This window comes from Sturnus vulgaris, chromosome 17, assembly GCF_052056855.1.
Source record: "Sturnus vulgaris isolate bStuVul1 chromosome 17, bStuVul1.hap1, whole genome shotgun sequence".
Lineage (NCBI taxonomy): Eukaryota > Metazoa > Chordata > Aves > Passeriformes > Sturnidae > Sturnus > Sturnus vulgaris.
The window spans coordinates 13,923,667-13,951,182 of NC_142259.1; the positions used below are offsets into that span (position 1 = coordinate 13,923,667).

Below are 27,516 nucleotides of genomic sequence, written 5' to 3' on the forward strand. Positions count from 1 at the left end.
CGGCGGCCGCAGCTGCATCGCCCGGCCCCGGCCCCCCGCGGGACACGCCGGGAGCTGTAGTTTCCCGCTCTGCGGCTCGCGCGGAGCGTGCCGGGAGTCGTAGTCGCCGGAGAGGAGGCGGTGCTCCCGGTAGCGCTGCGTGCCCATTGGCCAAAGGCGCGGCCGGGGGCGGTGCGGCTGGGGGCTCGTCCGCTGCCGACTGGCTGCGGGAAGGCCCCGCCCCCGGCGCGGTGCCGTCAGTTCCGGCGGGCCGCGCCGCCCCGCTCATTCTCTTTGGTGTTTGCCCTGTGCCGCCCCGCCGGTCCCGCCCGGCCCATGGACTGAGCGACCCCCGCCCGCCCCGGCCCGGAGCCGAGCCCAGCGCAGGTGAGGGGACGCGGGCGGCCCGGGCCCGGCGGGGCCGCGGGCGGGGGGCGGCGGGGCCTGGCGGGCCCGCGCCGGGCCGGAGCCGGGGCCGGGGCCATGGGGAGGGGGCGGCCCGGAACCCCCTGCCCGTCCGGGGCTCACCCTGTGCCCGTTCCCGGCCCGGGGCTCATCCCGCGCACGTCTGGGCTGTGCGCGGTGGCGGGGCCGGGAGACCGCCCCGGCGGGGAGCGAGGACCGGACCGCCATGGCCCCGGCAGCGGCGGGGAAGTGCCGGGGGTTGCGGCGCTGCCGCCGGCCCGGGCGGGCAGTGACAGCGGCGCTCCGGGGCTGCTGCAGCGGTGGCACCGCGGCCGGTGCCGGGGTTGCTCGCTCCCCCTGCCCGCCATCCCCGGCGCGGCTCGGGGGCGGCAGCGGCGGCTCCCGGCGCAGGGGCCGGGGCAGCGGAGCCGGTTCGGCTGCCGGGCCCGGGGAGGCCCGCGGAGTGCCTGGAGCCCGGCAGCGCAGCATCCTCCCGGGATGGTGCTCCGGTCCCGAACTCCCGAGCCGAGCCCTGGGACAGCACGTGGGGAGCGGTGACAGCAGCGGGGACAGCGCCAGCCCCTCCGGGCACAGCGGAACGGGCAGCCCCCGCTTGCTCCTCGTTCCCACCGGCTCCGGCAGCAGTCGCTGCTCCAGGATCGCTTCTCCCTGCTTCCCAAGCAGAACATGAGTTTTTCGTGAGATGTAAAGCAACAAGTTCCGTTTCAACCTTTCCCGTGTCCTAGAGTCAGCGCAGCTTTGGGCTGTCCGTCCCGGGGATGCTGTGCCCGGTAGTGCCAGAGCCAGTTTTTATGGTGCATTCATCTGCTGGGTATTTCTGTCGTTACTTTTCCGGCAGGTTTAGGGCAAAGCTGAGGGGAACATCCTTCGGAATGTCAGTGAAGTCTAGGTGTACATACACACACATATATCACTGAAATAAAGTACCTCAATGAAGCCTGGTGTCTGCTTTCGGAGTGGTATATTTTTAAAATCTTGTTTCTTCTAACTAGAATGTACAAGTGTACTGATAGTTCCCTTGCTCAAACTGGAAGCAGTGGTTTGGGTTTGGTTTTTTTTAATATTAGTGGACATGAGAATTTGCGTTCTGATTATGCAGCGATGGCTGCAATGTAGTAAAGGGATTTCTAGTTTGTTGATTATCTCACACATGCAACAAATGTGTTGTAACTTTTACAGAGATTCACTGAAAGTCTGCCACATCTGATGAGAATGTAAAGAGCGCAGGGCCTGAACTTTTTACTGTATTTTTCTGAAGTTGGATCACAAACATTTCCAAACTCTTCTAAAAGGATGCATGCAAGAAACAATTCCTTTTGATATTGTTATTTTAAGCAGCCACTCTTCAGTTTTTCATAACATCATGAATCATGTTTTCACTATCAGTACAAGTCAGTCAAAATGTGTTTTGTGGCAAAATTATTCATAGGTTGAAATAAATTTGAAGTGGTGTGACTCTTTAAAGTCAGAGCAAAGCTGGAAATTTCTTCAGGAAGATCTGAAAGGCACAAAGCACAGCAGCTTTATTTTGCAGAGAAATGAACACTCCAAGGCCCTTTTCTTGGTTCCTTTGGCCAGGATCCTTGCTGGGCTTGGTTATTTCCCTAGAGGTGCTGGAGATGCCCCAGGGCAGTGCAGGAGACCTGGGCATGTTGGTCTCTGCAGTGTCCCTGGTTTCTGTGACCTGTTCTGCTGCAGGGAAAAAAGCCAAAATCCATGTGCTGTTTTGTCACAATGCTAATTGAGCTGGAAGTAAACAGTTAGGTGTTTATTCATTGTATCACTTCCAGTTTATCAGTTTGCATTGTTTGGAAATGTCTGGTTTATAGGTATGTTTGGTAGTTCCCTCTTCAGCTTTTACTTTCAAATTTTAGCTTTTCTTCTCATATTAATAATCCATATTTTGACTCCCAGACTAGTTTGCATAACATTTAGTGTTTGTGCCTTTACCAAAAAGAGCAGCATCTTTTTTCTATGGTGTTACTTTTGGGATGGACCCTGTCTTATGTTGCAGAAGATTTATCTAAGAAGAAAACATTATTCAGCCAGTAGTTTACATTTTGTGCAAATAGCCTTAAGTCTGTAAAATTCAGCCATTTTTTATCAATTTATAGTGAGTATTTGTTTGGACTTTCCAGTTGTAAATAGATGCTCTTAAACACTGTTGCAGCAGCTTGAGGATTTTATACTTTATGTAACAATGCTAGCCCTAATGTGGGTTTTTCAAAGGTATTTTAGGTAACAGAGCATCTCAACAAATCTCCTAGTTTGTGGATATTTATTTTTTGTGCCTCAAATGGTTGAGTGTGGGACAAGAGACTTAGCCACCACATTGGAGTTATTTAAAATTCCTTAAAAACAGGAGGAGAGAGGGAATAGTTTATTTAAGGGTGAACACACTGATGTATTCCAGTCTGCACACAAGGGGAGGAAATGCTGTTCACTAGTGGGATTGTGTGGGGTGACTGAATTCTGGTCCCTCTCACAGCTCCAGATTGTCCTGCCTGGCCACAGGGTAGGGCTTGTGCTTAGCTGAGACCCCCTGGGTACCCTCACCCTGTGCCAGGGGTGGGCTCGGGGCTCATGGCTGTGAAATGAGGTAAATGAACTTTCCTGTCTGAGCACTTTGAGGAACAGGGAACGTCCTTGCTGTGGCTGCCCCAGTGCCATGGAGCTTCTGCTCTGCAGAGGGGAGTCAGTGCTGCCTTTAACATCTCATTTCCTATGGGGTATTGCTTGGCACATGGCTTGGATTTGGTGATGTCAGGAACCCTTGTAATGTGAACTTGATGGTTGTGTCTGGCATTTGTCCTCTGCTCAGGCTGCTCTGCCTGTGTGAGTGTGTGCACCCAGGGTGGCAATGGGGGCACAGGAATTGTCAGGACCTGCAGCCTTGCCAGTCTGCACCTCCTGAGGAGCAGGGCACCTTTCTGTGTGCTGGTCCTGAATGGGTGAAACCTGTTCCTGTGAGGGTTCAGTCTCTGGTATTTGCAGGTGGTTTCTCAGAGTTCAGAGCCAGCCTGTGGCAGGCCCCCTGTGAGGTGCTGTGCTGCCAGAGCTGTTGTGTGACAGCAGCCAGGCCCTCGTGTCCCTGGGTGAGAGGTGGAGACGTGCCAGGTGCACAGAGTGTGTGCAGGGCTGGGGATGCAGCCCCACAGGGAGTGCAGGGTCCATCCATCCACCCCCCTGCAGTGGCAGCCTCAGTGACACCCTCAGGTGACATCCCAGCCTCATCCTTGGGGATGTGGCAGTGACTTGCAGCTTGGATCCAGCAGGGAACTTCTGTCCCCCCTCGGTGTGACTGGCAGGAAAGGCTTTCTTGATGTGTTTTAAGCTGTTGCCTCTCGTTCTGTCACAGTAACCATAAAGAACAGTTTGTTCTTTTCACTCCAAAATCCTTTCAAGTACACGAACTGCTGTTGTCAGGCTCCAGCCAGCCCTCTCCTCTTCAGATCACACAAGTTCAGATCCTTTAGTAGTTCTCCTGTGGGTTATATTTCCCTCAAGCTGAGTGTTTTGGGCTTTTCCTCCTTTTCACCTGCCTGGGGCCTGGTCCCCATGTGGGTGCAGGCTCCAGCTGAGGGCTCAGTGTCTGAGTGCAGAGCAGGACTAGTGCACACCTTGCTCGGGCTGGTTTTATTGCTGAGCTCAGGATGGGGAGGGCTTGTTCTAAAGCAGCCTGGCAGTGTCAGTGTGTGTGCTGGGGAGTGGTGTTGGTGTAACTCTTCTCCAGTCTGCTGGTGCCCATCAGTGGTGTCGGTGCCATGGGGACAGCAGGCAGTGCCTGTTCTGCTCGGCAGGGCTACCAGGAATGGCTGGGGGAGAAAATTCTGGTGTCTTCATGCAACTTGGTCTTGACCCTGCCTGCAAATAGGATCCCTTTCCTTGTTTTTCAGGTGCTTAGTTTAGCCTCCAGAAAACCCTCTAGAAGAGAAGTTGAGCTGGCTGCAATCCCCTTGTGTCCCCTCCTGCCTCTCCTGTTGGAAAACACCAGGTGTGATGCCAGCCTGGTTCAGGCTCTGCATCCTCCTTTGTTCCAGCAGGACAACTGCTCCCAGTGCTGGGAGTCAGCCCAAGAGTTTGAAATGCCTGGCTGAAGTAAATTCAGGAGCTCTGTCTTCTTCTAACCCTAACCAAGACTGAGATCTCCCATTTTGTGGCTGGGAATGATGTTGCTGGCATCTGCACACAGTTGGTTTAGGCATGGAAAAGAAGGATTAAACACTTTGTGCTATATTTGTAAGCAGAATAAAATAGGTTTTGATTTCCATTTAGAGCAGTCCATGCAGTGACAGGTTTCATATGCAGCACTAAGATAATTTCATTCTAAAATGGTTTTAGCCTATTTGTGAGTGAAATCACTAGATTGGAAATGTAGACAAAAGGTAGACTTTATATCCATTTTTGTGATTAATAGCCACCAGAGATTCTCAGTTTGTGGCTTGCTTTTGCTTTGGCTTTGTGAATTAAGGTCCAGGCCTAATTTTGGGAGCTGATCTCTAGGGCTCTTGGGAAGAAGAGCCTCACTACAGAAGGAAAATTGACAAGTGACTTGTAATTCTGCAAAGAGCAGAATTATTGTGAGATTGCACTGCTTGGGTTAGAAACATCACTTGGGGTTGGGGAAAGAGCAAGGAGGGTTCTTGGATCAGGCTGGAAATTCTGCTTGGAAAAGCAGCTGTGCTGAGCAGTGTGTCAGTGGAAATGGAAGGCTCAGACAAGTCCTGGTGATCCAACAGATGAGGCAAACTCAGTGTAGGGTGAGACATTCTCTACTGAAGATTTTTTTGTGCCTTTAGGAAGCAAAATGCTAACTCTCTGTTTTTCCTTTTAGGCATTCTCCATCATAAATATCTTATTTAGAACTAAATATAAATCTTCACTCTCTGGATCACCTAAAGGTACTGGAAACTTACTTAAAAATTCAAGTTTCTTACCTTTCTATTTGCATCGTATTAAAAAAAGACAAGTTGTGGTAAAACATGAATATCCAGAGAAGTGTTTGATTTTTGTTTGGTCCTCTGGCTTCTATCTGCAACTCCTATGTGAATTATAACGCAAAAAAAACCCAACCAACCAAACAAGACAAAACAAAAAAAAAGAAAGCTTTTATCTAAAAATGTTACATTCTTTTATATATGAAGATCTTAATTTCTTTTTGTCTGAGTGGACTGGCCATGCTCACATCTTCATGCATTTCTTTGGTTACCTTAGTGACACCTGAACTTTGCATTTTAATGTGTTCAGAGTTTCTGAGAATGTTCCAGGCACAAAAAAAAAAATCTAAAACCAAGTGATGAGCAGTCCTGTGTCGTGTGGAAATGCGTTGAAGTTCATATTGAAGTCCCTGAGTTGTTTGGTGGCAGCCACCCCCCGGTGGGGATCAGATTTTAGTGCAACATTGTTGTGGTAACACTTCCACAACCCTTGGGTGAGTTAGCCAAAAGTAACTGTGCAAGGGTGGGAAAGGAGCAGTTCTGGAATTGGCTGCTGGCTCAGACTGTGTGAGTGAAACCTTTGTTCTTTCACCTCTCTGGGGTATCTGAGTGGGCTTCAGTTCTGGCAGCACCTCGAGTGTTGAGGAGGGACCAGTTCCTTGTACCAGTAGGTGTCTTGGAAAGTCTGAAGTATCTAAGCCCTGATTACATGGAAAAATGCCCTGAAATCCTGGCATCTTTATTCCTCTGTCCACTGAAACTGCCTTTATGAGTTGTTAGCTTCAACTGTCTCAATTATGGTGCTTTTTTCTTGGATAGTTAGAATTTTATAAGCCTGTTATAGGGTAAAGAGCATATTTCTTTGTGAAAGCCCTGCAAAGCCTTTCAGAATCGCCTGAAAACCTGTAGTTAAATGTGCAGTGATGTGCCCTGCAGTCCCCAGAGGTTTCTGTGAGCAGGGGCTGGGATGTGAGCTGGGGACAGCAGAGATCTGCTCTGAGCTGCTGGGGACTGGGCTGGAACAACCAAAGCAAACTGGGCTGTCCCAGTCAGGGCCCCCTTCCTGGGCAGCCAGAGCCCTGGGAAGGTGCCCTGTCCCTCCCTGTCCCACTGCACAGCCACCTGCACTGGGCTGTGCTGGGCTGGAGCAGCTCCCTGGAACCAGGCACTGCAAACCTGAGAAAAGTGGTGCCTTGCCTTTAAAGCAAACTGCCTGTAGAAGTTTTCTGAAAATAATGTCAGACTTCCTTTCCAGAATGATCTCAAACATCCTGATGTTTCTGACATCCAAATAACAACTTCTGGTGTTGTCTTCTGAAAATGGGTGGCTAAAAACTGGAGCTTCAGTTCCTTAGAAAGACATTGCACTTGACAGGACAGGAGTGTTTGCTTTATCACTGCAAGACTCCACTTCATTTCTTCATCTGCAGGTCTTTGGTACAGTCTTTGCCAGGCAATTATTATTGTTGTGTTATATCTGAAAACTTTCCGTGGTTCTAGTGATGCTCTTGGGAATGAAACTTAGCAATTGTAAAGTTATTACTCTGAAGTCTCATTGTAAATAAATTTCTTAGATGTCCTTTAGACAGACTCTCTAATGCCACTCTTGCAGTTACAATGTACCCAGTGTGTAACTGATGCAAATTTAGTAGTCAAATATAGGATTTCTTTTGAGTTGAATTTGCATATGTGTCTTCTGGACTAATGAGACCTGAACTATTTTTGCTCTCTAGTAGAAACAAAGTTATCCAGGTGGTAGTGTGATAAATAAGTCTGACACGTTTATGGTTTTTCTTCCAAGGTAAAAATACTCCAGATGGTAGATTTGGTGGTGTATCTGTTGTTTCCCAGTAGTTCCTTACTTCTTATTTAATAAATAATTAAATCTTTCTGTCCATGAATGTATTAATCTAGGTTCTCCTCTTAGGCATGTTTTGTCAGTAACTAGCTAAAAATTTCCCTCTGACTCATTGCTGCTCCTCTCACATTTGGAAGTCCATTCACAGGTTCAGAATTTGAAGCTCACAGAGCACTAGTGGAGTTGTGTTGCTACTAATAGCCCCCTGGTGGTAGCTGGGGCAGTGATTTCTCCTTTTCACCTTTAAGTTAGGAAAGAATAAACCTTTGTTTGCTGCTCTAATCAGATCTGCAGGTGACCTCTGTGTGTGTGTGTGTGTGTGTGTGTGTGTGTGCATGTGTGAGTGCCTTTGTGTGTAAAATGGATTTACTTGGCTGTAAAACGTGTTTCTAATAAATAAATTGATATATGACTTGTAAGTGGATATGGACAGCTGACCTGTTTGTGTCTATTTAGGTTCCACTGGCTGAACATGAAGATAATTTTGCATCCATGTGTAAGAGAAATCTAATACTGATTTGTCAGCACAGGGAGGATCTGTCCCAGCACTGCACACGGGCTGGGATGTGTCCTGTGCTCCAAGGGGCTTTTCATGGCCAGAGGTGCTGTGGGCACTTCCTGCACTTGTTTGTAGTGCTGCAGAGCCAAGGGGCTCTAAATCCATGCTTGAAGTGTACTGGGACATGTCCTGACTTAGATAGAAGTAATCTTCACAGTACATGTAGCTGATAGAGTTTATGAACTCTTACACCTTTGCTTTTGCCAGCCAGAGCTACTTCAGCATTTCCTGCTGCACTCCAGCTTTTTCCCTTCATAGGTGGCTTGGCATTCTTGGTGATCCTGGGGAAGAACTCTATGATAATAATAAAGGATGTGTTCTTTAAACAGTGTTTTTGTAAAGATTGCATTTATTTCTTGCCCTTCAAGTGAAAAAGTTGAATTTCAAATGGTGGAATGCATGAAATGTAATTTGTGTAATTTGTGGAAGTTGTTCTTTGTTCAGTGTATAACCAGTGACTCTGGGTGTAAGTAACAGGATTTGCTTCCTAAGTGGATTCAGTCATGGGGAAGAGAGATGGGCAGTAATGAAAAAGCACAAAAAAAGCTTCTGTGCTGCTCTTGTGTGAATGGAAGAAGTGTGGAGCACGATGGGGTGCATGGGTGGAACTGTGCTGTGCAAACTGGGTGTGTGAGTGACCAACTGGACAAAATGGGAACAATGGCTGCTTGCTTCAACACTGTTTCCCTTTTCACTGATGGAGGAATAATTTCAGTAGGTTGTTAGAGAATGCTAAATATTTAGTATAATCTATTTTTCATCTTTGCATTTTAGGTCAGCAGTTTGGCTTCCAAAATTGGAGTTTGTCTGCGTTCAAAGCTGTTTGCCTACAGTGACCTGCTGTGGTTGGAAGTGAACATGTCTCAAGTTCAGATTCAGAATCCTTCTGCTGCCCTTGCAGGGAGCCAAATACTGAATAAAAACCCATCTCTTTCACAGCCTTTGAGTATTCCTTCTACTACCAGTTCTTTGCCCTCTGAAAATGCAGGCAGACCTATCCAGAACTCTGCTTTGCCCTCTGCTTCAGTTACATCTACCAGTGCAGCTGCAGGTAAGATACAGGGTCAGTAACTGGGTGCATTTTTAATGCTTATAGTTTGGCATGATGTATTTCTGATGTCTTGCACCTACACGTAATTTCAGAGTAATATTTATGCAGCTGCAATAGCTCTTTATGGAATGAAATCTGTTGGGGACAGGTATGAAACTTACATAAAGTTTCAGCAATTAATTGATATGTTTGTAATAGTAAAGAATATTTTTAATTGTATGACATTAAATTTTTGAAACATTGCTATCAATATTTTGTACCGGTAGCTTGCTTTAAATATGAAAAAGTGTTGTTTGAAATAGTTTGTTTAGTTCTGTTACCTTTAGTTCCTTTATGACCAGTTTAATGATAAATATACTATGCTAACAAAATGCAATAGAGCAAATAAAGAGTAATAAAAATAGCTAATAGAGGAAAATAAGAAAAGGGAAATGAAATTAACTGAGTTTTTGAAATTATGCAAAGCAAGTGCTAATGAGGAATACTTGGAAGATTTGGTCCTTGACATGTGCTAGATAAGATGTGAGCTGTATGCAGGAGTCTTCTAACTTCATAGTTCTGGCTGGCATTAGAACCTTGAGTTTAATGATGGTGCTTTTTAGGCATGAGCACTGCTTGGGAATCCCACAGTTCAATAGACTGTTACCAGCTTGGTCACTGAGCAAAGCTGTCTGTTCCAGTATTGCAGACAACTAGATGCTAAGGCACTGAGATTTCTTTTTTTAATTGAAATTTGTAGCAGAATTCATTTATCAGTTAATTTATCTGATCTTATGTAACCTTTCAGCTCCTTCAAACATGGCAAACCCCAAAGAGAAAACCCCCATGTGTCTTGTGAATGAATTAGCCCGTTTCAACAAGATTCAGCCTGAGTATAAGCTTCTGAGTGAGCAAGGTCCAGCTCATTCTAAGGTAAATGTTCATACCAGCTTCCTGCTGCTCCCTCACCCTCACGAGTGGGAAGGCAATGTGTGTGATTTTGGTGCAAGATAATCCAGAGTACTGGAGAGGAAAGGGAAGCCCCCCACCAGAGCATCAGTGGTAGGGAAGTGTGAGGCTGGTACCTGGGAAGTAAAAAGTTGGGTTCCCAAAATGTCACATGAGCCTCAAGGTGTGAAGGAGTTGACATTTACAAAAAATATTGGCATAACATTCAGAACATCTGTTCAATTGTGTTTCATTCACCTGTGGGCATGTAGAAGCTTTAATGGTACAGTGTGAACTTAACTTTCTTCAAACTGCTGAAAAATATCTTTAATAAGCGTTGCAGAGGATTAAAGCAAGAGTACAGTTGTGTGTCCCAAGGGTTTCAGTGTGCTGTTCATTGCCATGGGCACAGCAGCAATCCTGGGGCTGTCACCTCTCACACTGCTCTGAGTTTTTAGCCTGTTACATCTCCACAATTGTTGTGAAATTCTTAGTTCAGTAATCGGGAAAATCCTGTTCATGTCCAAAGGGATGGAAATCTGGAGATGCCATGGGAGTTATGGAGAGCTTGGATTACCATATTCTCAACTCGTGCATCACTGAAAGATGATTTTGTGTTTTGTGTAAGAGGGTCTAATAAACTCCATGAATTCTGAAGCAGCTTTTTACAAAATGCCTGTTTGTGATTTTGAGGTGTTTACAGTGCAGCTGACTCTTGGGGACCAGCATTGGGAAGCTGAAGGAACTAGTATTAAAAAGGCTCAACATGCAGCAGCTGCCAAAGCTTTGGAAGGGACAAAATTCCCAAAGCCTACGGCTCGTCCATCTCGTAGTGAAGGCAAGAATCCAGGTATATGCCACAACAAACTGATTTAAAATAATAACACATAGAGACAATACACCTTTCTGCTTTTGGTAGGTATTGAAGTTGCATAAGGATGAATAAAAACTGATTCTGCCTGTTTAACAATGGCAGTGTCAGCTAGCAGGTGCTTATTTTGTCTGTGCATCTGTTCTGTAGGTCATTTTCTTTTGGCAATTACCTTACACCAGACCTCTTTTACTGGAGTACAGCAGATTTCTGAGCCAGTGAGACTCATGGTAGAAAAAATGACACTTAGTGAGTGTTTTTTCTGCAGTGAGAAGGGCTGGGAGTCAGTTCTTCATGCCCACTGTATCAGCACTGAGAGAAACGTTGTAGCCCTCAGGAGCCATTTACCTGCCTTTGGAAAAGGCAAGTTGCAGTTTGGAAGTGAGGAGTCATAGAAACCCTTCTTAGGTTGTTGAGGACAGAGAAATGTTTGATCATTCTCAGTAAGCAAGAGACACAGAAGGGATGTAGCATGGCTGGTAACTTAAAAGTGTATTTGGAGAAATTTCTTTACTGCAGAAAATTCATTTTCTGCACTCAGTTAGATATGCTGTCAATGGGGGTAAATTAGCAGCTTCAGAAATTAAAAGCAAAATAAACCCTCCCCCCAAAACAAATCCAAGAAGAGCTCCCAGCAAATTCACTTTTTTGTGGCAGGATTTGTCACAACTGTACTAGGCTGCTTTAATGTGCATCATCTGGGCTTATTCTGGTTTTGTTCATTAGGAGTTCTGTTTGGAATTCAGTCATTTAAGATTCTGCATGTGGCAGAAGCTGAGCTTATTTTTCCCTGCTGTGAGCCAGCAATAAGAGTTTAAATTGTCTCACTTGGTCCCTTTCTGTTCCTTCCTGTAGACAGTGTCACCCCCACAGTGGAGTTGAATGCACTTTGCATGAAGCTGGGGAAGAAGCCCATGTACAAACCCATCGACCCCTACACAGGCATGAGATCCACCTACAACTACACCATGAGAGGTGGCACCTACCCCCCACGGTGGGTACCTGGGGCTGGGGCTCCCACCTGGACCTCTGCCCTCAGCATCCCCTGCCTCTGGCTGCCTCCTGGAAACTCCTCTGTCCCTCCAGGGACACTCAGCTTGAGAGGCAGGAGCTCTGGAGAAGTACACCCACCAATATCTGTAACTTGCTTTATTTCCAGTGCTTTGTTTCTTTGGGGTGGGGCAAGGGAGCTGCACTGAAAGCTGAAGTATCTTTGAGAGCATTCAGGTGTAGCCAGCTTCAGTAAGCAAATGGCTAAATAAGAGGTAAATATTTCTTGAATTTCCTTTCTGTGTAAAAGCAAAAGTGAAGAAAACAGTGTGATGCTTCTTCTGAAATGATTTAAATTAAAGTTGCAGTTTAGAGAATTTTATATTAAAATTCAAAACTTCCTGGCCTGCTAAGTCTGTAGAAGCACAGTTATGTTGTCTCTGTGTAGCATTGGTCAGAAATGTGTTCCTATTGTAAAGCAAGGAATGTCAATATTTGTTTCAAAGGTAGCTCACTAAATTCTTTTAGGGTCTATATCAAAATTTGGCTTTTTAAAAGTAGTGCTTCAGTGCTGGTGTGGTTATGGTATCCAAGAGATTGACCCACATCTGACTTGGGTGTCTGTTTGCTTTGTAGGCCAAATCATTTGCTTATTTCTCTCTCTCTTTGCAGGTACTTTTACCCATTTCCTGTTGGGCCTTTACTTTATCAAGTGGAGCTTTCAATTGGAGGGCAGCAGTTTCATGGGAAGGGAAGAACAAGACAAGCTGCTAAGCATGATGCAGCTGCTAAAGCTCTGAAAGTTCTGCAGAATGAGCCCTTGCCTGAGAAACCAGAGGTGGGAATTAATCTTAGTATTGTAAGCATAAATTGCTAGAATAAACTGGGATATAATTGTAGATTTTTTCCATGTTAAGAGGAAGGGGACAGTTGGGAAATCTAATTCTGTGTAGCAGTGGTGACATACTTGTGTCAATATAAACACTTTGATTTAAAAGGATAAATTTCTATGGAACTAGAATTTTCCCAGATGAAGTTATGTTAATTTTTTTACTGTCATATTTTTCCACAGCAATGCTGTAGACCTCTGTCAGATATGAGCACTGGAAGCATAGATAGGAATAAATATCTTACCAGGTACAGATCATACACAAACTTCTGAAGAAGTGCATAAATGGGCAACATAAAACTCAGGCATGGATTTACTTCCTGGGACAAATTCCTACATGATTTTAGAAAGAACCATGGAAGTTCTAGAAGAGCAGTGAAAGTAGCAGACTCATACACACATTTTGATAGAAATATAAGAAGTCAATTTTTATCCTTTCATATTATTTATGGCTGCCCAGCACTTTCCATTCCAATACCATTATTGTGTCTTTCATGCTTTTTTGTGGAGTGGCTTTAGGCGGGAGGTGTCACTTTGAGCACAGGAGTTGCTTTGCTGCTGGGCTGGCTGGGAGCCTGCACCCCTTGATGTGTGTTGGCTGCTTTGGGCAAAATGAGAACTGTAACTGCAGAGGGGAGTGTGAGAACTGGATATGGAGTCTGGCTGTGTGCTGAGAAAGAAGGAAAATGGAAGAATTGGCCAAGAAGGTAACAGGGAGTCTCAGACTGAGGAAAAAATAGCTGGGAGCTACCAGGAATGGCAGAGCAAGAGGAGACGTGAAGGAAGTCAAGGGATGCAGAGTTAGAACTTGGTGTGTGTGGGATTGCCCAGGGCACTGGGCACAACCCTGGGTCTGACAGCTCAGGGAAGAGGCTTGGGAGGCACTGGTGGAGGTGCTTCAGGTAAGGAAAAGCTCTCCTGGAGGAATGCACACTGAAGGATGGAGGCTCTTAGGGGGGAGGCTTCCTGGTGGGAAACGAGAGTGATGCTGGGAGCAGGAGCTGGGGCTTGGGCTGAGCCCTGCACTGGAATCTGAGCTGGGGACTGGCAGAGTGTGGAGAGGCCAAAGCACAGGAGGATGTTCCCCTTCAGTGCTAGGAACCCCAAATTCTGGGATATTGCTCTGTCAGTGGTGCAGAACATCCCCTTTCTGTGCCCACCCTACTAACAGAGGAGCTGCTCTTGTGGGCCCTTTTCCCCCTCAGAGCCAGGGAGAGCAGCTCTGCAGGGCTCACATGGCCCTGAATTATTCTCTGTTCACTGCTTTAGAAATGCTTCAGTGCAGGTCACTTTCTGAAAATGTATAGAACTGTGTTTTGGAGGTGGATCATGTGATGTCCTCAGAACAAACTGCAGTTGTTGTAGAATGTCTCATTCTGTGTGAGGGGTGTAAGTCCAGAGGTAAAGGAAGTAAACAATGCAAGAGACTGCAAGAAGGGAGAATTATTTTATTAATAAAACAGGACCTGAATGGTGTCTTGACCCTGAGAAAACTGCATTTGTAATTGTATTTTTCAACTTATATGTGACTTGTCTGTAGAAGGAGCAGTAGGAAATGCAGCTTAGGGAGAGTGGGCCTTGGAACAGGGTGTGCTGCTTTATAACAAGTACTTGGGTAATCAGATTGTCATTTAAAGTGATGAAGGTAGAATAAGGAAGGTTGTGGTGCTGAATGGACCAGGTTCATTCCTGCATCCAGGAGGCAAGAGCCTGAAGGGATGCAGCAGTGTGAGATCGTGAGAGATGCTGTTAAAAATGCCTGTATTCAACAGAGGCCAATGAAGATTTCAGACATAATCCTGATACTTCCTAGCAGTCATTTATGTTGCCATTAACTTTTCTTTTAAGTGCAGTTATTTTGGTGTATCCCATTTGTGTGTATGCTTGTGCAAAGAGAATATTCTAATGTTTGAACTCACGTGTTTTAACGGGGAGTAATTTTGTACTTTTTTATTATTTGGGGGGATTTTTGACAAATTTTTGTTTTTATGGTATTTTACTTTCGTGTTTTTAAATTAGAAGATATTCAGTGCGTAATAACTGTTGGGCTCAATGGTCTTTAAGATCTTTTCCAACCTAAATGTTTCTGTGATTCTAAGAAGAAATCATTATGTAAAACGATTAGACTTTAGGGGAAAGAATGAACATTTCCCACACCTTTTTGGGCTGCACATCTAGGAGCAAGTGGCAGGAGAAAACGTGTAATAATATTTCTTGGCTGTTGGCTGGACCAAGGCCTGCCTGAGGAGCTGAGTGAATGTTGGAGCTCTGGGAGGGAGGAGCTGTGGTGGGAGATCCTGGGCTGGGATGTGCTGGGGAAGGAGCAGTCTGGGGTTACTTGGAGTGTTCAGAGATGATAAAGCATTGACTTAAAGCTTAGGAAACATGGGCAGCTGGGCTTCCTAGCACCACTCTTAGGCAGGAATTCTAATTTTGCCTCAAAGTTTGCTTCTGTGTTTGTTTCCAACTGCATTGGTGAGTATCAGCTGCTCTTGGTACCCCTCATGTGGAAGGACAGGCTGGGACTGGTGGCTGTGCTTGGTCAGTTCTGGGGTTCAGCATTTGCTCACCAGCAGTCTTGAGGAAGAGAAGGGAGCTGGAAGGAGTTCCTGGAATTCCCTCCTAATGGAGTACAGCAATTGTGGAATTTTCTTGAACAATGTGATGAGAGCTAAGAATGGTAATTGCTTCAGGGTCTCGTTCAGATTTAGAGGCACATCATTCTTGGAGACTTCAGTCAACGCAAGCATGCAAAATACCTCAAAAGCAGACTTTAGGCATCATCTGCCTTGAAGTGTGCAGGGAAAGGGGGAGACTGTGTGTGTATGATTATTTTTGATTTATAAAGTCAACTGATCCAGAGCTCAAGTAGAGGCAAGATAATCAGTAAAATACCTATAGTCTATTAATGGTTATTTTGCTAATAGTTCACTCTTTTTAGATAAAGGTATTGAGAAAAAAACCCTTCATTTTGCACTGTGCACACACAGACTTGGAATGTGTTAACAACATACACTGCAATAGAGCAGATAAATCCATTCTATTTATTTGTATTCTCTTGAGAGGATATTAAATGGCAAAATTCAATCCATGAAGAGAGGTCATGGTCATCTTCACAAAGAAAAGCGTTGGAATTTGAAAAACTAGAATCTATCTGAAACTACAAGGAGAGGAGAAGTGCTTGTAATGGAAATTGTTGTGGCAGTGTTGGTGAGTGAGGGCAGGGACAGCCCCTGGCAGTGCTGGGGTGAACGTGGCCATAGGAGTTCAGGTGTTGCTGCTGGGAATGTGCTGCTGTTCCTTTGGGACTTGGCAGTTGCACTGGCACTGGGGTTTGCCAGGTGATGGTGGAGGCTTCAGGCTGCTCTACTCGATCTCAGTTTTGCCCCTTTTTGCCCCTTTTTGCCCCGGGCAGGATGCAGTGCCAGGCTGGGCTCTGGGACAGCCCCACCCAGACCTGCACTGCCCCTGCCTTGGCACCACAGGGCCAGGGCTGGGCCCAAACTCCAGCCTGTGAGAACAGTGGGAAGTCAGGTGGGACAGTGGGAGAAGTGAAAATTCAGATTAATTTTATCAACTATTTTTTTTCCTAAGGTGGGAAAAGCCTGTCTTAACTGGTGGGATAAAAAAATCCTTTGTGTTTTAAACTAACCTGTTTGTAGCAGGCATGGGGGATGCTCACTGCCATCCAGCAAGTAGTAATCTATGAAAGCTCTCCAGCTCAGCTCCCCTGCTGCTGCTCCAATAAGATACTTACATCATTTTTATTACCTGGTTGCATACCTAGTATTGTGGCATGATACAATCAGTGATATTGTTGCTGTTCATCTTTCTCATGATCTTTCCAATATCACTGCTGGACTCGTAGTCCTGAAATTTCTCTGTTGCTGCTGACATGCCTTAGCTCATGTTGATGGCAGCATCAGTGAAGACACTTCTGGAATCCCAGTCAAAGTTTTACCTGGGGCTATGTAGATGTGCCTGTAGGAAAGCTTCACTGGCAGTGCTGTCCCAGCAGGTTTGAGTTCTCAGAGATGGTCGGGGTTTGATTTGGGGCAGGTTCCTGATGGGATGCTCTTGACACGAGAAAGCAAAGCTGCAGGTGAAGCACTTACAAGGGAGCATGTGAAATGACAGGACTGTGCCAGGGGCTCGTCAGCCATCCCTCATTCACATTGGTCCCACTGTCAGAATCTTTATTTTTCCTGCCCTTTCTCTTACCTGATCCTGTCTTAGTGCTTTTGGTGCAAATGTCCAATCAGTATATGAAAATTGTATTTCATAAAGGTACTTCCATTTGGAAATCAGTGCACTTAGCACTTCAATTTGGTTTTCTGCAAACACATTTTTAAACCTATTGGCCCTTATTCCATTTGTTCTTTCTTATAATAAGCATATGAAAATATGAGGGTTTGAAAGCTTTTACACATTCACCTTAATGAGCTTCTTGAGATTCAGTTCTGTAGTAAGTGGGCTGCATTTCTCCACATTTATGTAACATGGCAGTAAAGGTTAGAGTACTCAAAATTTGGAGAGTTCAGTAAAGTGGTTGGATGGATAAAATTCAATTTAATAGGATCTTTATTTAAATAGAGTATGCTTCTTTTAGGTTAACGGAAAAGAACCAGATGATGAAAATCTCAATAAATCTGAAATAAGCCAAGTTTTTGAGATTGCACTTAAAAGGAACTTGCCTGTGAATTTTGAGGTATGTTTACTTTACAAGCTCTAGATTTGTTTTTATTAGACTATTAAGGGTACACATTAAGTTGAGTCTCTCCTAGATAACCCAAACAACTGACTTTTAACATGTCTTGTTAGTTGTGAATACACTTTAACCTTTGGCAGTCACCCTGATTGTTTTAGAGTTTATATGGTAAAGGGAAGAAAAAAGAAAAATCCACCTGTTCACAAATTCATGCTCTAAAATGATCACATGGAGTGAACAGCTATGCTGTGGTTGTCTGTGCAATCTTTTTCCCAAGCTTTTTGAAAAAAAAAAACTTATTACAGTGAAGAACCAAAACACAACCCTGCACTAATAATTAGAACATGGAAGTGCAGAGTCGAGGCAAAAGAGTAGAGCTCACTCTGAAAGACACACATGGAAGTATTTGCTTAATGAAGCACTGATCTGGACTACCCACGAGTGCAGAATCTCACAAGTAGGTTTCTTTTCTTGCCATGAGGTGACCTCATGTGCATCTGACTTTCCTTTCCCTTTGGCCTGGCTGCTTGCTGCCTCTTTGTCCCTCCTTGATCATTTCAGTTATCTTCAATCAGGAGCTTCCAGAGGAGCCTCTCTGTTTTACTAAAATATTAATTTATCATGCTGCTTTCCTGAGCCATTTAAGCCAACTATCTGAATTATTGTAGTAAGAAAATGCAATTGTGTGTAACTAAATTGCTTCTGAAGCTGTTCTCTGAAATTTTACATGGAACTTTCAATTATTGCAGATTAGCCTGAGCATCACTGGTAAAAATGCACTGTCACACAAAGCCAATTGTGGGTGGAAGCTCTTAATTCATTCTTACTGTTTGACTATATAGATATTTTGGAGTATGATATGTTATGAATGGAGGTAAAAGCCTAAATCTGTAGGGGGCATCTATCTTTTAGATGTCTCCAGAATTCCTCAGAAATTCAGAGTTCAGAAATCAGAATTTCTGGACTAAGATGTTACATCCCAAAGAGTTGCTTTCTCTGTCATGTTTTATTCTTGTACCATGATATAGTTAATGAGGTGATGTTAACTGTGGGGAAGTACACACTAGTGAAATAGAGCAGTCCTATTTTTATACTGAAACAGTAAATCAGTAAATTAAATAAGATGGGTTAGTGACTTGTGTAAATACTATTTACTTCTTGCTGTATCTGATCTTTTAAAAGCATATGCTTAGTTGGGTGGGAATAGGTTATTAGAGTGAGTATGATTTACTTTTTGGATTGTATGAGAATCTCAAATCTCTTTATCCTTAGTTCTTGAGAGAAGTTTGCTATAAACAATGTGCCCTGCCATTTTTAATAAGTGTTTATCACGCTTTCACTCAGTTTTTCCCTCTGAAACAGGTGACCAAGGAAAGTGGTCCTCCCCATATGAAGAGTTTTGTAACCAAGGTATCAGTTGGAGAATTCATGGGTGAAGGTGAAGGAAAGAGCAAGAAGATCTCAAAGAAAAATGCTGCAATAGCAGTCCTAGAAGAACTGAAAAAATTGCCACCCCTTCCTACGGTTGAGAAAATGAAGCCACGAATCAAAAAGAAAACAAAATCAATAGTGAAGGTAAGGGGAAAAAGGTTGGAATTTTGATTGTGTAAATAATCATCAGAGAGGCTTTTCTGAGTCAGTTATAAATACTCCAGCTGCTCAGCCTTTACCAGCCCTTGGTGCAACAAATGAGCTGGTACTTTGCTCTCTCTAATGGGGTTCTGACACCACTTTTATAGCAGTTATCAGTAAATTCAGGATGAAAGAGAAACCTTATAAAGGAAAGATCAGCACATAAAAATCAAGCTTTGAGTTTCAAGCCTCAGACTTTACAGCTTCGAGTTTTGCTTGATTTTGCCTGTACAAATTCTCTTGCAAGCTTGTCCCTCCTAATATAGCAGGATTAGAATTTGTAAAGCTATTAGCAGGGTAGGTTATATGTGGTCAAGTGTGACAGCAGAGCCAAATAAATGGAGTATTTCTTTTTGGCTGTGACAGTGTTTCATTAAGCAACGTTTATTTCAGTATTTTTAAATTCTAGAGATGAATTAATTCGGTGGCATGCTGCATTTTGTCTGTAAACCAAATATTCATAAAGTTTGCCTTATTTCCTAAACACTGTTCTATGTAGCTGCAAACAAGTCCAGAGTACGGCCAAGGAATGAATCCCATTAGCAGACTGGCCCAGATACAGCAGGCCAAGAAGGAGAAGGAGCCTGAGTACCTGCTCATCACAGAACGGGGGCTGCCCAGGCGCAGGGAGTTCGTCATGCAGGTGGGTGAGATGGCACTGCCCTGGGCTCTGAGTGTGACCCTGGCACTGCCCTGGGGCTGTGAGTGTGACCCTGGCACTGCCCTGGGCTGTGACTGTGACCATCACAGCCCTTGGGGTGTGACTGTGACCCTGGCACAGACCAATTATTTTAAAAAATCACAGCCAATTAAAAAAAAAAAAATACACAGGGCACCAGTAGTCTATGTTGCAACTTCCTAATGTTTTAATTAATAGGAGTATTAATATTCTGCTAAGAGATGCTAAGCTGCTTATATTTTGTAATGTCGAATTTATTAACATTAACCTGGGTGCCCACGGTGAGATGGTGAAGTACAGTTCTTTGTGTGCCTTCTGTTTGGCTTCTTTGTGCTTGAAGGCCAATGATTATTGATAATAAATGCCAACTGCTTGCTTAGAACAATGATCACTTAAACTGTTCTGTGACTCACAGCATGCTGGAGACACAGATCATTAATAAGGGAATCCCCACACTACTGCTTAAGAATTGAATTTTCTTCCTCTTCTGTCCAGGTGAAAGTTGGTGTACACACAGCTGAAGGAATGGGCACGAACAAAAAGGTTGCTAAACGCAATGCAGCTGAAAATATGTTGGAAATTTTAGGTTTCAAAGTCCCTCAACCTCAGCCTCCAAAACCAGCATTAAAGACAGAAGAGAAGGTGAGTCCTGAGGAAGCAGCAGCTGGTTAATGCAAAGGCTGAGCTGAACAGAAGCAGCTTTGCAAGGCAGTAGCAGGGTAGGAAGTTCATTCTCTCTGCCTAGCCAGGAAACAATTGTATTGTATTGTATCCAGTGTTTTGGATACATTAAACTTTTGGGTTTTCAAGTAAATCAGAGTCTCATCAGAAGGATAAATGAATGTATTCTTGCTTTATGAAATGTCTCAGAACCTGTGATAATCGATATATTGGTCTCAGAAACTTGCAGGTTACAGTGCTCTGGTAGCAATAGTTTCACACAGCCTTGTCACAGTTGCAGTGAAAAGTTTATTATGGGTCTGTCTGGTGGGTCCCTTAGGGAAGGAACCCTGTGTTCTGCTGGTGGTTCAGCAGATAATGCTAGGGAGTTCAAACAGCAAATCCAGGCTTGGTTTTCTCCTTTTCATGTCTGTGCTCATTTGTGTGCAGTGTGCTCCCCTCAGCAGTACCAGTGACTAAAGGCAGTTTAACTGGCTTTATTCTGGTATCTAGTTCTGGGGAGCTGTGTTCATGATGCCACTTCTCTGGGAGTTTTAGGCCTGCAATTAATAAGAATCACTAAACTTTCTTGATATCAATGTAATTATTGATGTTTTTGAATAATAACTTTTCCAGTAAAATTTTGACTGGCCAGATCACCTGCATCATGAAAACTTTAAAATTTGGGGGGAAAAAAAGATTTTAAAGGGATATTGTGTGTTTGAGTTCTTTTCCTTTTATTTTTAAGACCCCAGTGAAGAAACCAGGTGATGGAAGAAAAGTTACCTTCTTTGAGCCAGGCTCTGAAGAGACTTCAGCCAGTGAGTAACCTGGTGAAAGCAACAGGGCCCTGCTGGGGGTGGCCCGTGGAAAGGTTTGGTTTGGAGTTTGAACCAAAGAGCTTATTCCTCCCAAGGCCCCTATTCTGGCATGAGGATGTGGCAGGGTGTCAGTACTGCCTGGTCAGCCTCAGGCAGGGGTGGAGAGGGAAGGAATGGCCCTGTGCAGAACCCCCTCAGTCTGTCCCTGGTCTCTGATGACTGAGGGCAGGAGCTGTGGCTGCACTGGTTTCAGGCAGTGAATAGTTGTGGTGCACACACCCAAGGTGGCAGGCTGGAACCAAAATGCCCAAACCTGACCACCCTGTGCACAGACATTGCTTTCTGGAATGTCATCTGGTGGGAGAAATTATGGAAAGTTTGTCTGTCACCACAGGTTGCTGTTCTGGAGAGCATATTTCAGGTACTTTATGTGTTTAAGTATGACTTTGTTGTTTAAATTATAGTAAGTTGGAATTGACTTGGTCTTTAGTACTATTTTACTGCATCCATAAGATCTAGGTAAACTTCCTCACTTCCTATTTAGATTTTGCTGTCCTTGTTTTCTGCCATCTACAAATTTTGGCTTTCATCCTTAGACTTGAAACAGCTCAGCTCTATAGAACTTCATTAATCTGTTCTGCCATAAAAATGACTCCTTGTTTTATTTTGGTGGCACTGGCTTCCCCACCTTTCTTGAGCACACCTGTGCAAGTTTCAGCCATAGTTCTGTGTGAGTTCCCTTAAAAAGCTGTTCTTATTCCTCTTTAATCTAACTTACACTGTAATGTCAGCAAATTGCTGTCCATTGACTGTGGCTGGGCTATTTGTAAATAGTCTTGCCTCTTCGTGCTGACATTCCATTTTACCTTTCCTACCTGCTTGTTCTCACCGTATACAGTTTCAACTTTGCAGACTGTCACTCTCTTTACATCATTTAATGGTGGCTCTGGCCATTCCGTGGTTCCATTATTTGTTCCTACAGTTTAAATGGTGGAGTAAAAAATTCTGAAAGCAAAAGATATGTCTAGAATATGGCTGCAGCTGAGATGTCTGTGAGCTTGGCTGACCTTAGAAGCCTCTCCTGGAGGTAAAGGAGGAGCTTCACCCTTTGGCAGAAGCAGGTGTTGCAAGTCAGTAATTCAGTAAGAAAACTGTCTCTGTGATGCTGGAGCTCTGATCCTCCAAAGGCTGATTGAGCTTGCCAAGTTTGTTAGTATTTCAGAAGTCATTTGAAATGAATTATTTGTTTCCAAAGTGACTTTTGGTGCCTGCAGGAGGAGTGTCAAACAGCAGCTCTTCAGTGTGCACCTCTCTCCTCGCAGGTAATAAAGAAGATGAGTTTAGGATGCCTTATCTCAGCCATCAGCAGCTTCCTGCTGGAATTCTTCCCATGGTCCCTGAGGTTGCCCAGGCTGTAGGAGCCAACCAAGGACACCACACCAAAGAGTTCAGCAGGGCAGCTCCCAACCCCGCCAAGGCCACGGTGACGGCCATGATCGCCCGGGAGCTGCTCTACGGGGGCACCTCTCCCACGGCCGAGACCATCCTGAAGAGCAGCAGCTCCTCAGGCCACTTCCCCCACGGGCCCCTGACCCGGCCCTCCGAGCAGCTGGACTACCTTTCCAACGTCCAGGGAATCCAGGTGAGGGGGCAACCTTTACAGCACTGCTCCCAAAGCTCTCCGAGCTGCTCTAGCCTTCTGTTTGTTCAAAAGCGTTTTAGTTCTGCTGGTGAGAGATGAGGTCTGAGCCTGCTGAAATTCATGTAACAGTTTTGCTTTACCTATGACACCTACCGAATTTTACATCTTTTAAAATTTAATTTTCAAAGGCACATTTCTGTGCCATTCTCAGCCCCAATTCAGTGCTGCTCTGAGGTCTTGGAAGAAATTAAAGAAACATTTTCTGAAAACTGTTCCGATGTAGGAAGACAGTGTGCACTTGAACTTGGCTGATGTGAAATCAGGTTTTCTCACTAATGTGTCATACATTAGCATTTGCTGTAAGCTCTACATTTGCTCCCTTTAATGAGAATTGCATTAAGTTCCTATATTCATATGACAGATGAGCTCAGTGGATCAAAAGCATAATAGAGAAATTTGAAATGCAGACAGCAGTTATCAGAATAAAGGTTCCAGTAACACTCATTATTCAGGAGCCTTGCCAAGGTCTTGTGAGTTTTAAAAAACATCATAAGTGAAGTTAAACTTCAAATAGAATGGTTCTACTGACTGAGAGAATGATGAGAAGGAAGGCTCAGCTTCATATGTGGGCAAATAATCTGTAGCAGTTGTGATATACTTCCTGTACTTGATTAACTGAAAAGAAATAAATCCTTCTCTTTTCTTCAGGTTGAATATAAAGACTTCCCAAAAAATAACAAGAACGAGTTTGTATCTCTTATAAACTGTTCCTCTCAGCCACCACTGATCAGTCATGGGATTGGAAAGGATGTGGAGTCTTGCCACGACATGGTATGATGAGCATTGCTGAAATGCTGCTCTGGGGCCTTCCCTCAGGGGACACCAAGGTTTTATATCACTGCTGGGAGCAATCAGACATTCTACAGTTCCCTGGCTCATTGTTGTCCAACATTTCACAGGTTGCAGAAATAATGATTAATAATATCAGAATCTAATCTAAATAATGCTTATTATGCTGAACATATGAGCACAGTTTTGGTCTACAAAAAGCACATTTGCTTCATCTTGGTAGATTTGCATGAGCCGTGACAGTAAATGCACAAAAAGGAATGTATAAACCTAACAGCATCTCAGCTTATTTCCTTATTATATCAGAATGGGCTGATGTTTCATTGGGAACTGTGATACTTGGGCTCACATTCCCAGGCTTGCTGCAGAAGTGGAATCCCCTGTGGAAGAAATGCAGTTCAGCATTGGATAGCAAGAGACACTCTAAATCTGTTTACCTCCCTTTATAAAAAAGATTTTTTTATTACCAGTAGCTGAAATATTTCTTTGTGAAAGAATGAACCTGCTATAATGAAACCTGCAGGGGACTTTGGCTGTCAGAGGCTTTAGGTGGAGCTGATAAGATGTTCCCAGACTGTTCCCATTCAGAGGAATTGTTCTTTTGGGCTCCAGAGGTGAGCTGAGTGTGGCAGCCTGAAGGAATCACTTGCAATATGTGAATACACTTAGGAAAACCTGATTTTGCTGATTTTTTTACTATTTTTATACTGTTGCAGTACTTTCCTAATGGACACAATTTGATAGAGATTCCATTGTTCTTTGTTACTTTCTTTGGACATTTTCATGCAGTGGGAATCCCCAGTCACAGCACCATCCAATTGTTTAATGAAGCAAGATGAAATTCTATGCCTTTGTGTTTTCCACCATAAATATGGAACTTTATTCTTTAAAAATATCACCAAAATAAGAACATTTGTTTGGGTTAAGTGAGTGCTTTCACTTAGCTACTGAACTGGCCAGAGGCTGAATTGCTGAATGCTCTCTCTTCTTTAGGCTGCACTGAATATTTTAAAGTTGCTGTCTGAGTTGGACCAACAAACCACAGAGATGCCAAGGACAGGAAATGGACCAATGTCTGTGTGAGTGTTTCCCACGACTTCCCCTGCACTGAGGCAAATTAACCCCAGAAGAGTTATTAGAGCAATAACACGTGAGGGGTTTGGTTTGCCAGAAAGGCAGGACCAGAGGGAGGGTTGGAAGATCAGGGCTGTTTTTCCACGTGTCAAAGGCAAAGCAGTGAGCAGCAGTGTGGTGGCTGGGCTGTGACCCCAGCCCAGTGTGACAGCTCTGGCCTCCCTTGGCTCAGCTGCCCCTTCCCATCTCTGTGGGAGCAGTGGGACTCTGCACTGGCCTTGGGCTTCCAGCTGCTCCTCTCTCTCTCTTGCAATCCTGTGTGTCACAGCTGAAGGGATATGCAGGGGTCAAAGCTCATTTTCAGCAGAAACGTGGAGAAGGTGCAAATTATTCCCTTGGCTGGGTTTGGGAGGGGAGAAAGTTGAGCCTTGCATTGAGATAAACTCTCCAATTAACATTGGTGGGATTAACAAAGTGCTAATTGATTAAAAAATCGGGGCAGTTATATGGTAACGAATTGTTAAATGCACATCAAATTATTTGTATCCGATTTAAAGCATCTTATTTGTGGAAATAGTGTTTTGTCTCCTAAGTAACAGGTGTTTTCTGATTTTAGATGTGTGAAACAAGAAATGGAAAGTGACCCTCTCCTCAAACCGGCGAGTGCAAACCCTTTGGGACAAACACTGGACAGCACTGCCTGAAACAGGCTCTTGACTGAACCCAAACCTGAAAGCACCAGAGAAAATCAAATGCTTCCTCTTAATGTAACCTAACTGTTGGAGTGCTACAGTCTCTACAACCTACTGTAGTGTCTAAATCATAACTGTTGCTTTTTCTTCAAACAGTGATACATTTTTAGTTTCATTATGTTGTTTTGATTGAAATGACACTATAAATTTTTCATTTAAAAGTTTCTTAATTGTATCTAGAACCATAGCACAGTTTAGAAACTTTGTCTTCTGAGACTGACATGTTACCTGTGAACTAACTTGGGAAGATCATATCCATGTATGTGGTTATTTTGGTTTTATTGGAATAGCAGCGTTTCACTGGAAACAGGCTGTGTCCTAGCATTTTTAAAAGCCCCATTTTTTCGCAAACCAACCCTAATTATCCAATGGTTGAATGAATTTAAACACTTTAGGAATTTTAAACTTGGTTTGATCATTTTTGGTTAATTTCTAGTTTTCATGAGTGTGGGGTAGGGGAACTCGAATGCACCGTGACTTTCAGTGATCTCTGAGCTGTGTTTTAAGGGACTGCGTGTTGGTGGCTCACAGCTCACTACAGTACAGGATATGATCTCAATGTAGTGCATATAAAACTGCAGATTGATTTTCCTTGAGTGCTTTATACTGTTTAATTACATCTCCATGTAGGGCTGAAAAAAAAAAGAAAAAAAAAAAAAAAACCCGACCTCTGTTTATCTATAACTGTGTTGCTTTTGATGTTGTGTTCCTGCGCACGGTGGGTGCGCCGGGGTTTGCATTGGTCAGGTACAGCACGATAGCCGCGCCAGTTCAGTACTGCTTCCGTTCATTGTTTACGCTGGAATTTTTTCTCCCCATGGAATGTAAGTAAAACGTAGTGTTTGTCACCAATAAATGGTAATACTAAATTTTTTTTTTTTTTTTTGGTTAATTTATTCCTGTATACCACCACAGGGGCTGCTTTTTTTTTTATAGATTTGTAATGCTTGTGCTCTAGTCCGGGCAGTGTGTTAAGCTGTGGAGTAACTTCCAGTGGTTCTCGAGTGCATAGAGAATGTTCTATGTTCTGTGCTGTGCAGGGTGTGCAGACCTGGCAGGGCAAGGGAATGCAAAGTGACGTGGGTACAGTTTGTTCTTTGTGCCACAGTGTCAGTGCAGCTGTGTTAAAGGGAGCTCAAACTGGACTTTAAAGTGAAACTTAAAAGTTCACTTAAACGAGGAACCTGGCCAGTGAATGGGACTTCCTCCAAGTAGAGAGTTTAAACTCTGTTTCTTGTTTGCTTGTAAGTGGAGCCCAGCCTTGGCTGGCCCGGCGCTGCTGGGGGCGGTGCTGCAGACAGAGCTCGGTCCTGCCCGCAGGCTGACGCGTGTCGCTGTCTCGTCCAGTGTGAGCTACGGTCACTGTTTACTTACTGGCACCTGCAGAAGCAGCTCCTCACCTGTGTGCAGGGAGCTCCTGCCACAGAGAGCAGCTCCTGCAGGTGCTCTCTCACAGCTGAATGTCTTGGCCATTTTATTTGCATCATCCAAAGCAATCGGGCCACAGGAACTGCAGACCAGATTGCATTGAATCACGTTGGGTGTGATCATTATAAGCTAAAAAACCCCAAACATTGTAAAGCTTTTTTTGTTTTTAATTTTTTTTACATTTGTAGAACTAAAATGCTGTACATTTAAAAATTAAAAGAAACTTGCTAGGCTGAGGCTTTGTATTGCAAATTTTTCCAACTCATAAACTCTTTACTGAACAATTGCTATTGGAAAGCAGGGAGCACACTGACAGCAGTGGGCCCAGGTTCTCCCCACCTTCATCTGCTGCTGCTGAGTTTTCTCCTGGGATGGGACTAGAGCTGCTCCTGGGACTGTTCTGCAGCAGTCACTTGTGCTAGTGCTGTGTTTTATAGGAACCTGGGTTAAGGCACTTTGCCACAGAGCTGTTCAGTGCTGCTGAACGCCCTGATCCCCTCCTGGGCCTGTGTAAGAGAAGTGTCTCCTGTCCCAGCCCTTGCTGCAATCACAGCCTCCTGCTGGGACACTCCGTGGCACTGTCTGGCTGCTGGGTAAGCTGACATGAGCTCTGGATTAAAGTGGGGCTTTGCCTCAGTGCTACAGTCCCTCGCTTCTCCTGTTGTCCCCTCTGTGCCTGGTGCAGCAAAGGCAGGACACAGCTGAGACAGAGTTCTTGTTTCTGACTCCCCAAGGAAGAAATAGGACTTTGTGATCCATCAGTCTTGGTTTCAGGATTAAGATC

At 44.3% G+C, this 27,516-nt stretch overlaps 1 protein-coding gene across 7 annotated transcripts; it reads left to right on the top strand.

Moving 5' to 3' along the window:
• Nucleotides 1-224: 224 nt before the first annotated feature.
• On the top strand, nucleotides 225-26,173 carry STAU1 (staufen double-stranded RNA binding protein 1). 7 transcript variants are annotated; one of them, XM_088175139.1, is made up of 15 exons: nucleotides 225-366; nucleotides 8,534-8,810; nucleotides 9,598-9,722; nucleotides 10,431-10,587; nucleotides 11,464-11,602; nucleotides 12,271-12,436; nucleotides 17,097-17,195; nucleotides 18,558-18,770; nucleotides 19,327-19,470; nucleotides 20,002-20,148; nucleotides 20,915-20,987; nucleotides 22,310-22,629; nucleotides 23,338-23,460; nucleotides 24,472-24,557; nucleotides 25,169-26,173. In XM_088175139.1, exons 2-15 carry the CDS (start codon nucleotides 8,618-8,620, stop codon nucleotides 25,254-25,256), a joined length of 2,073 nt encoding a protein of 690 aa, XP_088031265.1. In that variant the 5' UTR covers nucleotides 225-366; nucleotides 8,534-8,617; the 3' UTR covers nucleotides 25,257-26,173. The 7 variants fall into 7 exon arrangements, with proteins under 7 accessions (XP_088031265.1, XP_088031267.1, XP_088031264.1 ...); XM_088175141.1 differs by having other exon boundaries at nucleotides 25,183-26,173; XM_088175138.1 differs by having other exon boundaries at nucleotides 228-366; nucleotides 18,540-18,770.
• The last annotated feature ends 1,343 nt before the right edge of the window (nucleotides 26,174-27,516 follow it).